General features: G+C 41.7%; 2 protein-coding genes across 2 annotated transcripts; both read left to right on the forward strand.

Annotated features, from left to right (window-relative positions):
* Window positions 1–203: 203 nt before the first annotated feature.
* si:ch211-199f5.1 (protocadherin-8) lies at window positions 204–4029 on the forward strand. The gene is made up of 3 exons (XM_027156095.2): window positions 204–2789; window positions 2957–3164; window positions 3446–4029. The coding sequence occupies exons 1-3, from the start codon at window positions 357–359 to the stop codon at window positions 3775–3777; spliced, it is 2973 nt and encodes a 990-aa protein (XP_027011896.2). The 5' UTR covers window positions 204–356; the 3' UTR covers window positions 3778–4029.
* A 1395-nt stretch (window positions 4030–5424) lies between these two features.
* On the forward strand, window positions 5425–15468 carry cnmd (chondromodulin). Its single transcript, XM_027156191.2, has 7 exons — window positions 5425–5711; window positions 5936–6076; window positions 9080–9217; window positions 9708–9821; window positions 11306–11459; window positions 12934–13016; window positions 14871–15468. Exons 1-7 carry the CDS (start codon window positions 5640–5642, stop codon window positions 15093–15095), a joined length of 927 nt encoding a protein of 308 aa, XP_027011992.2. The 5' UTR covers window positions 5425–5639; the 3' UTR covers window positions 15096–15468.
* Window positions 15469–16062: the final 594 nt, after the last annotated feature.

The raw sequence follows: 16062 nt of genomic DNA on the forward strand, positions 1-16062 counted from the left end.
AGTACAGTATGCTAAATTAACTAATTCATGCTGTTTTGCCATCTCCTTTGCATAAAGCAATTTCTAAATAGGCTTAGGTGTCTTTTAAAAGTCCCCTTTTCTCTATTCAAGGCTGGGATTGGTCACACTAGAGCTCATTTGCATGCGCGCGTCTATAAACGTGGCCGCCACTGCAGTTTTCTCGAGTTGCTTTTTTAAAAGCGGGCGCCGTTGTGGAGCGCGCAGAGGAGAGACACTTTGTCCTCTCTGGGTTCAAGAGCCTAATGTTAAGACAATAGGATAGAAAATAAGACTTAATTCGTGTTTTTTTGTGCTTTTCACACATTTTGATAAAGTGAAGTGACAGATCAGACACTATGGGTGGGAATGCAGGCTGTCACCGGTGGATGTTCTTTTTCACCTTGTTGTCATTGCCTCTGCTGCCAGCGCGAGCAGCGGGAAGAACCATGAAATATGAAACGTACGAAGAGGACGCACCGGGCACTATTATCGGAAACCTGGCCAAGGACATGTCTTTAAGTCCGTCCGTCGGCTCCAAGACTAATTTCAGGATGATGAAGCAGGTCAACGCTTCTTTTGTTCGGCTTAGAGAAAGCGACGGGCAGCTCACTGTAGGAGAGAAGATTGACAGAGAGAGAATTTGCAAGCACTCTCATCAGTGTGTTATTGCCTTCGATGTGGTGAGTTTTACTAAAGACCAATTCAAACTGATACATGTCGAGGTGGAGGTGAAGGACATTAATGACAATGCGCCCGAGTTCCCCAGGAAGGAGTCTACACTGGAGATTTCTGAAAACACAGCAGCCGGTACCAGAATACCCCTAGATGTGGCTGTGGATGAAGACGTGGGCACGAACTACATACAAAGCTACCAGATCTCAGTGAATAGTCACTTTAGTATTGACGTGTTGAGCAGAGCGGATGGGGTTAAATATGCGGAGCTGGTGCTAATGAAAGAGCTGGACAGGGAGACACAGGCTTTATACGCGCTGGAGCTCGTGGCGACGGACGGTGGAAGTCCGCCCAGGTCCGGTATAACCAAGATCAATGTCAAGGTGAAGGACTACAATGACAACAGTCCTATTTTCGAGCGCAACCACTTTTCATTAGAAATACCAGAGGACGCTCCAGTGGGATTTTTGCTTTTGGATCTCAACGCAGAAGATCCTGATGAAGGTTTGAACGGTGAAGTTGTGTACGGGCTCGGTAACCAAGTGCCCTCAGAGATCAAGCAACTTTTCCGCGTAGACCGGAAAAGCGGGCGCGTCACGCTCGAGAGCCCGATGGATTACGAGAGCAAGACGACGTACGAGTTCGATGTTCAGGCGTCTGACCTGGGTCAGAGTCCGAGTCCGCCGGCCATCTGTAAAGTGGTCATACAGGTGAAAGACGTGAACGACAACGCGCCTGAGATCACCATCACGCCGATGACGTCCATGGCGGCGGGAGTTGCGCATGTGACCGAGGCAGCCGCCAAGGACACTTTCGTGGCTCTTATCAGTACTTCAGACCGGGACTCAGGAGTCAACGGCCAGGTACACTGCACCCTCTATGGGCATGATCACTTCCGTCTCCAGCAGGCGTACGAAGACAGCTATATGATTGTCACCACATCGCCGCTGGATAGGGAAAAAATAGCCGAGTATAACCTGACAGTCGTGGCCGAAGACCTCGGCTCACCACCGTTCCGCACCATCACACAATACACCGTTAGACTGACTGATGAAAATGACAACGCGCCCATATTCAGCAAAGCCACCTATGAAGTGTCACTTATAGAAAACAACGCACCGGGCGCGTACATCACCACGGTAGTGGCGCGCGACTCGGATATGGGACAAAACAGTAAAGTGGGCTATAAGCTCGCGGAAACCTACGTGATGGGCTCGCCCGTGTCAACATTTGTCTCTCTAGACCCCGCCACTGGCTCTCTTTACGCGCTGAGAAGTTTTAACTACGAAGTTCTCAAGCAGCTCGAGCTGCGCGTCCACGCGAGTGACTCTGGCGCGCCACCGTTGCACGGTACCGCCACCATCAACCTCAGACTAGTCGATCAGAACGACAACGCGCCCGTTATCGTACATCCAGTGCTCACTAACGGCTCTGCGGACATTCTTCTGCCTAAAGATGCCCCGTCAGGTTACGTTACCACGCAAATAAAGGCGCGAGACGCCGACGAGGGCATTAACGCTGAGCTGTCCTACCAAATGATCTCGTCCGAAGCCAGCATGCTTTCTATCAATAAAGTGAGCGGGGAGATCTACGTGAACCGTGAAGGTGTTTATGACCTGGGCGAGACGTTTAAAGCCACGGTAACCGTGAGCGACCACGGTAAACCTTCTCTCACGTCCACAGCCACAATCCGCTTCACGGTAGTTGCAGGGGCTCCCAAAGGTGACCGCAACCTCCTCAGAAACACTGGCAATGATGATGAAGTTCACGAGTGGGATATGTCCGTAGTGATCATCGTCGTTCTGGCAGGAAGCTGCACGCTGTTGCTTTTAGCCATCATTTTAATAGCGACCACATGCAATAAGCGCAAACTAGACAAGCGGCACGACGGATTCGGAGATGACAAGGAGGACGACGTGAATCTTGATGTAGAGAAAAATAACAGTGACCCACTGATCCCAGTTCAATGTGAAAACGTGTTTGACGTACAGCCTTACTCAAACAAACCTGCTTTTAACGGATCCGTTCAAGCGCCTAATGATGAGTGCTGCAGCTCCGAAGACGGAATCGACGCCGCGTATGAGACAGAGGACAAAAGCCACGGAGCAAAATTAGACGTAAGTCTTTTTTCCACGGTTACGCTGTTATAACCTTGTTTTCCCGCACAGTTGGTTGCTTTTTCTTTCCTAACTGTGAAATCAGCCTAACTGTGCTTGAACCTGAGATATGGATCTGTACATGATGGCTTACTTTATGGTTTTTTTGTTTTTGTTTGTTTAAACAGGGATATTTAACACTGCCTGGCTATGGCAAAGAAGCTGTAAGGCCAATCACAATATGGAAGGGCAACTCCTATACAACCATTTCAGCACGAGATCCTCAGTTCAGTGGGAAAGACAGTGGTAAAGGGGACAGCGACTTCAACGACAGCGATTCAGACATAAGCGGAGATGGCCTGAAAAAGGATGGACACCAAAACAGCACCCAAGATGGTAAAACCAATGATCTTTAATACATTCATTCAATTCAATTAATCAAGTCCTCAAGGTGATCCATCCATATCTATATTTTTTCCCACCTGACACACCTGAACCAGGTAAATCACCATTCCCTGGCTTAGATTTGTGCTAGAGTGGAATAGAAATATAGATGGATGAGATATCCCATGGATTAGATTGAAAACTGTTTGGCTATACAGATTTTTATTGTGACTATATTTAAAAAATAATAATAATAATAATTGCTAACCAAGATTTTGTGGTGTTTATTTCAGCTCTGTGGGCATGCACAAGCGAGTGTAGGATCCTCGGCCATTCCGACCGCTGCTGGAGTCCAAACGCCACCAGGATGAACAGCAACTCCAGACAGCATCTGTCTACATTTGCTAAGACAGGCTCACTTCCAAGGGACACACTCAGAAGAGAGAACTATTACCAGGCACACATTCCCAAAACAGTGGGCTTGCAGAGTGTTTATGAAAGAGTGTTACACCAAGAGTATGTCATCGTTCCCCCACCTCAGCCGAGCAGAGTGCAAGATATCAGTGATGTCTCAATCCCTGTGTATTCTCCCACTACAGCACGTTGTTCCACAAATGAAGTCTAAGAAGTCTAAAAAAAATCTATATGGCTAGAAAATGTATATGTATAAATATTTGACTATTTAAAAAACATTTTCAGTCAGTGTTGATCTCAATTTTATGCCAATTTTAGGCAATCATCTGATCTTGTTGGAATTCTTGTATATTATAATGCAAGTTTGTAAATACAGAGTCTATTTTTATATTATTGATAAGTAAAAGGTTATTGGAGATTATATACTTTATATTAAAAGCATGTCCTTTATTTAAAAAAAAGACCCTTTTCATGGTCAAATGCCCTATCAAGTTGATAAATGTGCAAACACTGAACGTGAGATGTAACTTTTTGATTTATTTCTCTCACTGTGTTATAAAAATAAACATTGAAAATCGATTTCTTGCGTCCCTTTCAGGCTCCCTGAAATAAACCCATTTAAAAAAATAAAGAAATAAATCTCAGAAGTATGTTTAGGGACAGAGGATGGCGCTGTTTGTATGATGTGAGGGCAAGAGCACGCTGGATTTGGAAGCAGGGGGCTGAAATAATCTTTATAGCACAAACACCATTCTATTTTCAGTAATGTAAATGTCACAAAGGTAAGGTCAGCAAGGTTTAACTAAGGTAAGCTGTCTGTCTCTCTCTCTGTCTCTCCTCTCTCTCTCTCTCTCTCTCTCTCTCTCTTTCTCTCTCTCTCTCTCTCTCCTTGTCTTTTTCTCTCTGTTGCTCTCTCTCTCTCTCTCTCTCTCTCTCTCTCTCTCTCTCTCTCTTTCTCTCTCTCTCTCCTTGTCTTTTTCTCTCTGTTGCTCTCTCTCTCCTTGTCTTTCTCTCTCTCTCTCTCTCTCTCTCTCTCTCTCTCTCTCTCTCTCTCTCTCTGTTGCTCTCTGTCCGTCTCTCTGTCTTTCTGTCTCTCTGTCTCTCTCTCTCTGTTGCTCTCTGTCCGTTTCTCTCTCTCTCTCTCTCTCTCTCTCTCTCTCTCTCTCTCTCTCTCTCTCTCTCTCTCTCTCTCTCTCTCTCTCTGTAAAGAATCAATATTTCATTCGCACACACAAGCATTATTCTTGTTATGTCCTCTGATGTATGATATGTGGAAAGGTAAGATAAGAGGTAATGTGTTTGACCTTGGACATCTGTGCATGCTGGAAAGGCATAACAGTCAAATTTCTCTCGACCTTCATTTCCATTAAACATAAGGACAGCGGCCAAATTATCATTATCATAACCACTGGAGATGGCTACACAGTGTTTACAAATCTTACTAGACATAGTTAATGCTATGAGATAATTCAGCACTGTATGAGTTCATGTTAATTCAGTGTTTATTCTGAGTAGGTTATAAATATAGCTTATTATTATTATAAAGGGTATCTTGTTCCACTTATGCACTCAAACAGGACATGGATATTTTTTTATATTTCATGTAGTCCATTAGCTAACAAAAGTACACGTGCATTAACATTCTGCATGTTTTTAAAAAGGTTTTGATATTGTTTCAGAGATGGAACCATTAAACGCGCATCCACTAATGTAACACTTACAGCTTAGTGAAATCTTTTCTTCTTCTTCTTTTTTTTCTTTAGCTTTTTAGAGATCTAGTTCTGTACTGTGTAAGCACTTCCATCACAGGGAAATATATAATAATATAATATACATTCGACTATAGACACAAATTAACAGTGTAATCATTTACTTAGACGACTGACTTTCGCCATAAATAAACAAAACCCTCTTTTTTACACTGCCTTCAAACATGTCATTATGTCTTGCAAGAGGACCTTCCCAGTCACCTGTAATCTTACACCCTCACGTCACGAGCCTCATACCAACCTTTTCCCCTTTTCTTGCTAAAACCGAACAAGCGAGCACTGTGACAGAAGTCTACAACCAGCCATGGAGGAGACCTCAGAGAAAATCCCCATTGCTTTGGCTGGACCTGAGGATTTACAACAATTCATGCCACCTGTAAGTCCATAATGCAATAATAACTTCATGCCTTATGCCTAATAAATATGTTTCAGGGAAGGGGCAAGTGCAAAGTTTGCGCAATTGCGCAATTGGTTTGCGCCGTTACTAACGCGTTCCTGTTCGTAATTAATGTGCAGTTACTTATACATTGAATTTGTCTACTAGACATTTTATAGTATATAGTGCATGTGGAGCTTTATATATGTTGTATGGTATTGCAGGCGTATGCTGCTGTCGCCGTGAAGCCCTCGAGCTCTGTGCGCGCTCTCAAGATCGCCGTGGGTGCGCTAAGCATCGGGGCCGCGCTCCTGCTTCTCGGAGCCGTGGGTGCCTTTTACTTTTGGAACGGCAACGACAAGCAGGTAAGACTTTCAAGTCATCCCTCCATATGCTTTCTTCTTCTTCTTCTTCTTCTTCTTCTTCTTCTTCTTCTTCTTCTTCTTCTTCTTCTTCTTCTTCTTCTTCTTCTAATCTACCAGGGTCTAATATATGACTGTATATTGACTGTATCAGTGGAAGGAGGTCTACTTGATGCCCAAGGACCGAGAGGTGGAGGATATTTAGGATTTTACACGTTGTAATATTTACGTTTGAGTTTTCAAAATAGATAAAGGTCACTAAGTAACACTGATACCTATAAAGGTACGTTTAGTGTTCTTAGTTCTGATCTCTTACAGTTTTGCATCAACTGTGTCAAAGCTTTTAGAGCTGAATCAACTTAGAGTCGATTCTTAAAGCACTGAATGAATTCGTTATGAAGTTAAGACTGAAGGAAAAACTCTACAGATAAATAGGGCAATAAAAAGCAGATATCACAACCAGTGTTTGATAGTAGACTGCTAATTATTTTTATTTTTTTATTTTTGTATTAAATTTTTTTTTGTATTCACAGTAAATAAAAAATTTACCCATGCCAGATTTTAAATGTTTCTTTCACTGTAAACAAGCTATTTTTAAAAAAAGCCATTTATTTGTAGTTTTAGGAAGAATATGTCGTGCACTGTTATGAATAAGCTTCTTGTTTGAGAAATTAGTCTGCAATAAACTTCTAAGTTTATAAAACCGATATGAAATACGTCATAATGACACATAAGTTGATGTTTATATCAGGAAGCAAATGTCATGATTGTGTTAAGTGGGCGGAGTTAAACCCTTCATCCAGTTTGCTAATTTTTTAATAATGGAGTGGCTGAGAGTTTAGGAGAGAGAGAGAGAGAGAGAGAGAGAGAGAGAGAGAGAGAGAGAGAGAGAGAGAGAGAGAGAGAGAGAGAGAGAGAGATTAGAGTTACATTATACAGTTTTGATATTTTATATAAGTAAATACAGTTTAAGAATAAACATGCTATATGTGTATTTAATCCTAAAATCTACAAAATAATGGACAAGGCTAAAATAGCCATTTCTGATCTGTAGTATCTTCGATTGAATTTGATTAACCTCCACAGTGTTCACTTCACCCTTACAGCCTTCATTTGTGTCCTTCTGGATTTCCATCTAATCACCGTGGTGCTAACTCAGCGCAGAGAGTCACCTTTACCATTATCTTGACCATTATCCAGCTTCAGAATGTTTTGCTTTCTGCTAATATTTTAACAAGAAAATATTGATTTACTTCATGGCTTTTAGCAGGCTTCCATGTTGTATCCATGCCAGCAAATAATGGCATGATAATTTTATTGGCAACAAGTTTTATCTAGGAAGCAACCATCTGCAATTCTTGCTATATATCATATGGTTGGTGTGAAAGGACCCTTTTATGTAACTACCGCCATCCGTTGAAATAACACATATGCCACCCTGCCAAGAAAAAGGAAATAGACTTCATTCAGTGAAGTTCTAAAATTATAGCATTGATTTTCAAACTTTGGTCAGGAAAGTAGACCGTTTTTAATGACTTTGCTTTACAGTGTTAAAAGCATTCGAACTAAAGATCGTTACCTGTATAATACAGATTGTACACAACATTTCAATTAATGTGATGAAACGAGGAGTGAAATACTGCAACTTTTAACGGAAGCCAATAACCGTTATTTACTCATTAACCTCTGCTTGCGTTGTTTGATTTTGAAGTGTAGAAATCAAGCATGTCTATGTTAATACGCAACAATAACAATTTCAGCATGGAGTTAGCAAATACATAAAACGTGGATAAGCAGCATTTTATGCATTTGCTAATTCCATGCTGAAATTGCTATTGTTGCAAAATTTCATGCTAAAAACCTCAACCCTGTTACTCGTTTAAGAGCGAAATTCAGCCATTTCTAGCAATGAAATCTATGACAGCATGACATTCTAATCATTTATCTAAAATAAATTGTTTATACTGCTAATACATTTTTAATAAAAATGAACATTTTGGTTAGGGTGGTGTCACAGTGACTTGTAGTGGTGAACACCTGAGGGGTTGGGGGTCGGATTCCCTTGCACAGAGTTTGCATGTTCTCCCCCAGTCCAAAGACATGTGTTGTAGCTTGACAGGCATCTCCAAATTGTCTGTCATGTTTGAATGGGTGTGTGCTTGTGCCCTGAGTCCACTGGGATATGAGCCTGGAGCCTGGCCCTCCTTAGATGGATGGATGGGTTGATGGATTGATTTAAAATTTGATCACAATGACATCACCAATTAATATCTCAATATCACTGAAAGCTCACTCTACCGTTTCCGATGTGACTCGGGGAATATTCCAAATAATTTCACAGGAGTAGATGTGTTGAGAGAACACTGTGGAACACTAAAATGTGTAGTTTTTATGAATTTTATGTAGTTTTTATGATTCATGTAACAATGCAAAAAAATGTTATTGAATAAAAGGTTTTTAATAATTATATTTCGTAGAAGGTAGTTGGGGGGGGGGGCACGGTGGCTTAGTGGTTAGCACTTTTGCCTCACACCTCCAGGGTCAGGGTTCGATTAACGCCTCCGCCTTGTGTGTGTGGAGTTTGCATGTTCTCCCCGTGCCTCGGGGGTTTCCTCCGGGTACTCCGGTTTCCTCCCCCGGTCCAAAGACATGCATGGTAGGTTGATTGGCATCTCTGGAAAATTGTCCGTAGTGTGTGTGTGAGTGAATGAGTGTGTGTGTGTGCCCTGTGATGGGTTGGCACTCCGTCCAGGGTGTATCCTGCCTCGATGCCCAATGACGCCTGAGATAGGCACAGGCTCCCCGTGACCCGAGAAGTTCGGATAAGCGGTAGAAAATGAGTGAGAGAGATGAGATGAGTGAGAAAGTAGTTATAGTGGACTAGGATAATAGATCTGTTCTGTTGAAATGTTTTCTTTATGTTTTTACTAATGGATTAGTAAACATAGGTTCTGGAGGAAAAAAACTTGACCTCTTTTATCTCCACCTCTTATTTACCTCTTTTAGGTGTACAGTGTCCACTATAGCATGAGCATTGATGGAAAAATGGAGAAGGGCTCCATGGAGATTGACACACTGAACAACTTGGAGAGGTTCACAACAGGAAGCACAAATGAAGCGGTTGAGGTCTACGATTTTCAGATTGTAAGTTTTCACAAATGCTTTCAGCTTTTTTCTTTAATGCACACAAACGCAATTGAAACTCTCTGAAGCATCTTCGTCACCTACATGAACCCTATTGATTTAAATAGACACAATTCTTTTCTTAAACATTACTCCCATCACACTGAGAACACTATCCTCACAGCGAAGCATGGTGGTGGTAGAGTCACCTCGAAAATGACACCTTGGGAGTCATTCCTTTTCTAGTCACTGACTTTAGATGGCCAACTGCCTCTATGTAGAGTCACGTTTCGTGGATTAAATGACGCTCCAAAAGATTTAGATTAGGATGATACGTTTGGATCAGACTTGCTCATCGGGGATAAATACAAACACATTCAAATAGATGTGCACTGGAAATACTTTGAGCAGTGGAAATACTTATTGACTGTCAAAATCCACATGAAGTCTATGTGAGATCGGTTTGGAATAAAAACTTTCCAATGCTAATCAGTGTCTATCTCATTCTCAGGGAATTACCGGTGTCCGTTTCACCGGAGGAGAGAAATGCTACATCAAGTCTGAGGCCAAAGGTCACCTTCCAGATCTGGAATCCCTGAATAAGGAATCTCTGACATTTGACTTGGTAAATTGAGCCACCAAACATCACATCTGCAATTTCCCTCCATTTGTATTACTTTATCGATCGGTGCACCGTCATCAAGTGTCTGCTTTAGCGTCTTATTTCTAAAGAAGACTCAGTAATGATTCACAAGAAAATCCTTTAATTGGTTTGCAAGACCTTTACGCATGTTCCACCATTATGGGATCAAACCTCCAGAATTGTGCTCCAATCCTACTAATAATAATGGAAATGGTAGAACATTTGTGAATAGGAGATGAAGAATATACACCACTCAAAGGACTGACCGAACCCACAATCGGCATGGATTTCTGTTGGCATGATCCATATGTTATTTTTTTTGTTGGATGAGAAAGACATGAGTAAAAATTGAAGTGATTGAGTACACACATGGCTATCGTTTTTGGCAGCGCGCACCCTTGTATCGGCAGTTAGCGATTCTGCCTGAGGCGCTTTCATCCAGTTTTTCAAACATGAACAAGTCCACAGCTCGGGAGACCCCTAAAAAGCCGCTCACAACTCAATATTTTGGGAGCGCTGCCAAGACCGGGCTCCAAATTAGAGTGCCAGTGCCCCCTCACCTCACATCTGCAGCATTCATTTTGCATGATGAATTTAAAGACGATACTCTCGAAACAGCCGTGACTGTGAAGTTGTGCCGTTCTTTTTTCTTTCAAGCACGCATCCATCTTTAAATGATTTAATGCAAATGGCCACTTGAATATTCATGCGGCGTATGTGTTTTACAACGTGCTTGCTGGGCTGCACTGATAAGGGTGGTCCTGTCAAAAGCGATGCTTTGCAGCATCTTAGAGCTTTATGTGTGCGGCTGAGAGGAAAATATGAAACGGATGGGACACAGCCGACGAAACGAATGAGAGACGACGTGCAACTGTGAGCTACTATTTGCGGTGCTAGACACATCCATTTTAGTCCTTTTGAATACTGAAAGAGAAGAGTTACACAGCATGGTCAAATCTATACAGTCTTACAAACCAGTACTTACTTTCAAAAGTAGGGAGTTAAATAGCAACTAGGGATGCACTGATGCTATGTTTCTTTCGTACCTGTCGATACTCTGATACGAAAATGAGTCATCTATTCATTAATAGTCAATCAGAGCCATAATGTTTAGCAATAAAGCAGCCAAAAAATTGCATCCTTTCAAAGGTACTTACTATTAGCTGCTACTTCTAGATTCTATTACTATCAATCAAGAACTGGTAGCCACTGAAACCGGGCAGGTGAAGGTAATAAATTGGACCGTGAGTGTACCGTAGGACGACGCTATAGTATATTAAGCAAACATCACACATTATTACATCGTATCAGATGTTGATATGATAGCATTTGAAGAATCTGTGAGTATAAGGAAACCTGAGACCCTGCAGGTTTGTGTTGTTTTGTTGAAGCACGAAGAGAAAGACACCTAAAATAGTAAACCCAAATGTAGAATTAATCACATGTATATTTGGATTCCCACACAGGAAGATGAAGTCATGCCTGTCAAGTTTGAAGAAGACTCGCTAATCTGGGTCGCAGCCGATGAGCCTCTGAAAGACAACAGCTTCCTGAGTGACAAAATATTGGACCTCTGCAAAGACGTGCCCATCTTCTGGATGCGTCCTACCTACCTGAAAAGTAGAACTGTCTCTTATTGCTCTGCTTGTTTGTCTGTCCTTTACTCAGTCTATTTTTAGTTTTATTTAGGGTAGAAAAAGACCTGGAAAAAATACAGGACATAAAATATAAAAAGGAGATCCATCGATGTTAAATAATATTACATATGAGAGTGCTATAAAAACTGCTGCCTTGCTCACAAGTGAAGGTTTCTCTCATTGTTTAAACTGCTTAAGGATGTTATCAGTACAGCATAACATTGACTATTTATATATTTAAGCTTTCTTTGTAACTGTACAGTGGGGGGCATGGTAGCTTAGTGGTTAGCACGTTCGCCTCACACCTCCAGGGTCTGGGTTCGATTCCCGCCTCCACCTTGTGTGTGTGTGTGTGTGTGTGGAGTTTGCATGTTCTCCCCGTGCCTCGGGGGTTTCCTCTGGGTACTCCGGTTTCCTCCCTCGGTCCAAAGACATGCATGGTAGTTTGATTGGTATCTCTGGAAAATTGTCCGTAGTGTGTGAGTGTGTGAGTGAATGAGAGTGTGTGTGCCCTGCGATGGGTTGGCACTCCGTCCAGGGTGTATCCTGCATTGATGGCCGATGACGCCTGAGATAGGCACAGGCTCCCCGTGACCCGAGAAGTTCGGATAAGCGGTAGAAAATGAGTGAGAGAGTGAGAGAGAGTGTGAGTGTAACTGTACAATGTCATGACTCCATAAGTCTACTTCAGGCTATGCAATAAATCGCAGCTATTAGGTATATATGCTGCCATAAACGATCGAGGATGCCGAAGCACGGGAAGTTACGTTTATAATCTTGCCCTAAAATGACCTGAGGAACACACGAGAGAACTTAAATGGAGTGTTGAGGAACTACATGCTCACAAAAATGACAAGACAACAGTCCCATTAGTCAGCATTATGAGGCAGAATTGACAACAGGCCATTAATCATTCAACACTGTCTGTCATTTTTACTTAATGTAGAAAGATGATGACAATAAGCCATTGCAGTGGCAGGTCAAGTAGCAAACTATGTGGCTAAAGAAAGCACTAAAATGTTACTAGAATATTATGACTGTTCCTATGAGAAGGACAACGCAATAAAATGAGCGTATCAAGAAGGTTTGTCTTAAAGCTAGCACTACGCTCCGTGCCACTCAACAGCACTACGGTATAATATCATTCATTCATTCATTCACTACCGCTTATCCGAACTTCTCGGGTAACAGGGAGCCTGTACCTATCTCAGGCGTCATCGTGCATTGAGGCAGGATACACCCTGGACGGAGTGCCAACCCATCGCAGGGCAGACACACACTCTCATTGGTATAATATCATCCCACTCCTTATTAACATGACTCACGATGGAACAGCCAGGCTGAACTGTATAATCAGCATGCCGTTTGTCCATAACAATATTCTTAAAATGAAAGAACAATAACACGATCGGTTTAATCGCTGTTTGGGAATGAATCGTGTTCACTGTCTATTCCAGAAGAGCAGAAGAAACCAATCCCGAGAGCCAGACGACAGGCTCCGGAAGACAACCTTCCATTCAACCCCAACAACCCTTACCATGTGAGTGCCATTTGGTTCGAAAAGTTTTCACATCGGTTGTATTCATACAGATGAACGATGACAGAGTGAAAGAGAAAACTGAATTAACATGCTGAAGTCACTTTGGATTTCAAAGAGGGACCCTCGAATGATTGACAGCTCCGATAACAATAACAGTAGCTCTAACGCCTGCAGACATACTTAACATGGCAGTAATTTCAATAAAATGCGAATATCCATTTGGCAAAAATGTCCATCCCAATTGTAATCACTTTGACCCTCGAGGCGCAGCAATATTTCAGGACTGTCAATTCAGAGCTTGCCAGTCGATATTTGTCTACATCAGTTGTGGACCAACAGCCAGCTATTTTTTTTTGGCCTATTTTTGGCCTGTGGTTGTTTTTTCCTTTCTTTAGCAAGAAAAAAAAAAATCATCATGTTGAGAATTGTTCTATTTTTTTTTTTGTATGTGTGTGTTTTTATTTTACAACTGTATATACACACACCACAGTTATTTGGTGTGTTATTTTGTCATAGAATTTCCATACCAACTCCTTGTAACCGCTTTCCTATTGTTATAAAGTAGAAGGCAACGTGCACAGATGCGAGCATGGGCAGATGTTAGGGTCACTGTAGGAGGCCATGCCTGTCACCCTGGATCTAATCTCACAGACCTCTTTCTAAAGAGAGTACCAGAATACCTCTATTGACCCTCTCCTTCGCCCCAAAAAATCCCTTTGTCCAGCCTGCTTCCAAAAAAAAACTAAAAAACATAGCGGTGCATATAGACTCGGTCTTAGAAGTGCTAATTTTCTATGAATGTAAACCTCAGCTTTTTAGCATCCAGATGGTGCACAGCTGCATGATATTATTGTGGAAACTGTGCAAAATGTCGTCAGTATAAATGACACGACGGTTTGTCTTGTACTTACAAAACCGCAGTATTCTTTACACCTGTGAAATACTGTAGGTGTGTTTACTTATGCAAAGTATAGCATTGTTTGCATAAAACCATGGTTTGTTTCACCCTTGGTGTTTAAGTGCATCTGAGCAAGGAAGTCTCCCTGTTGCCAAAAAAAATGCTAGGTATTGTTAAAACTGTTATTTATTTATTTATTTATTTATTTAATTATCCGTCTTGTAGCCATCATTAGATTTCTGACCAAAAGGGTAAAACAAAGCATACCAAAGAGCAAAAGAAAGAGGGTTAGGGTGAAATATCCTAGGGTTAACCACAAATCTCTTATCCTGGGTGAAATACAGGGGACACGGTGCTTATTAGTTTGATTCCCTGCTATATCCCGAGTGTGTGGAGTTTATGTGTGAGTTTATCAGGGATTTCCTCCACCCTGTCTCAAGAGGTGCTTTGTAAGCTGATTGGCATCTTTAAATTTTGTTTGTGTTCGCATTTGTACCCCGCAACGTGTTGGCAAACCATCCAGCGTGTCCCCCAGCTTGTCCCCCAAGACCCCTGGTTTTTAGGCTTCAGGCTGTGTAGAATAAGTGGCACAGAAAATAGAATTCTGATGGTTTGCCAAATTGGTGTGAAACCCAAGTGATCTGCACGGAGCGCTTTCATCAACACATTGCAAAATCTGGTGGATAGCATTTTAGTAGTCTTTTAGTCATTTTGAGCGCCGTCCACAGACACCGTTAAATATTTCACATTCGTTTGTGGATTGACTGTGAAAAGCTATTCATTGTTTAGTGACAGGATGCAAGCACAGCTGGTAGCCCTTAAGTGTCCTGAGATCAGGCTAGCATCTGTGTAGATTCTTCTTGTGTAGGTTTATAAGTTGTTTTGTTAATGATAAATCATGACGATAATCACAATGGTACGTTTATCCATGACTAATGTGCTTGGCCCATTTGCAGCACCGTGAGGAGGGTGAAGAAAGCCCAATGACGACTGACACCATGCTGGACCACACCGGTGCGTGTTGCTCAGAGTGTCGCCGTGGATATACATACTGCGTGCGTATCTGTGAGCCTTTGGGTGGCTACGAACCATGGCCATACAACTACAAAGGATGTAGGAAAGTGTGCCGTCTCATCATGCCATGCAATTGGTGGGTGGCTCGCATCATGGGCCTCGTCTAAAAGGCGCCGCGGTGGACGACGAAAGCTGGTTTCCAACACAAAAGCTTCATAACGAGCGTCACATTGTGCAAAAAAACCCCCAAAAAAACATACCATTTATTATAAGTGTGATAAAGTATCAGATACTGGTTGTACTCAGTATCCAAGTCTGTTATTGAAGGAGGTCAGCATTTCCGGGGAGCAGTATGAAGGAAAACGTTTGGTTCTCGTATCATAAAATATGAACAATGTACATTTAAAGGAATAGTTATGTGGAAAGAATTGGAATCAATAGATCTAGGCAAGAAACATTTCTCCCAAAATGTACTGGTGCTATTTAAGCTAATGAGTAATGAGTGTCTTTCCAACAATAAATGACATGTGAACTCAAGTATAATATTCTTTTCCTTTTGATGTAAATGTGTTTCAAAGCGCAACAGACAAATCTTTGAATAACAACAAAGTAGAAACCGTTACACGAGATATTTAAGATGTACTCGATAGCTTTAAAACCATTTTATTTCTTTGGATGTTGCTATGGATGCAACACGAAACAATCCTGGCCTTTTTATGTTGACTTTAGACAAGGATTGCTGCTTTTAAAGTGCCTTCTCGATACGAGGCCGAAGTGCAATAAAGGTCTTTTTCTACATTAGAAATCTGTGTTAAGCTGTTTTTGTTTCGTGTCGTTCGGTGGTGAAATGCAGAATAAGAAAACAAATGGGAAAAATCTCTAGTTCATAAACCTAGCAGATTTTTATTAGTCTTAATAAAAGCTTAGTGCTTTCGTGGCTTGAGATTATACCCATAATGCAAATGGTTGAGTTCCTTTTGAAGTCTGAGTAGAAGCTTAATAAAAGCAGAGAGGAAATGACTTAAGAATTTACGCTAGAGCTATAAAAGGTTCCTGTTTGATTAGTTTCGGAGATGAATCTTGTGCTGCGAAGATATCATTTAATGTGTTACTAACGAGGTTTAAATGAATGAC

The sequence above is a fragment of the Tachysurus fulvidraco genome, chromosome 18 (genome assembly GCF_022655615.1).
Source record: "Tachysurus fulvidraco isolate hzauxx_2018 chromosome 18, HZAU_PFXX_2.0, whole genome shotgun sequence".
Classification (NCBI taxonomy): Eukaryota; Metazoa; Chordata; class Actinopteri; order Siluriformes; family Bagridae; genus Tachysurus; species Tachysurus fulvidraco.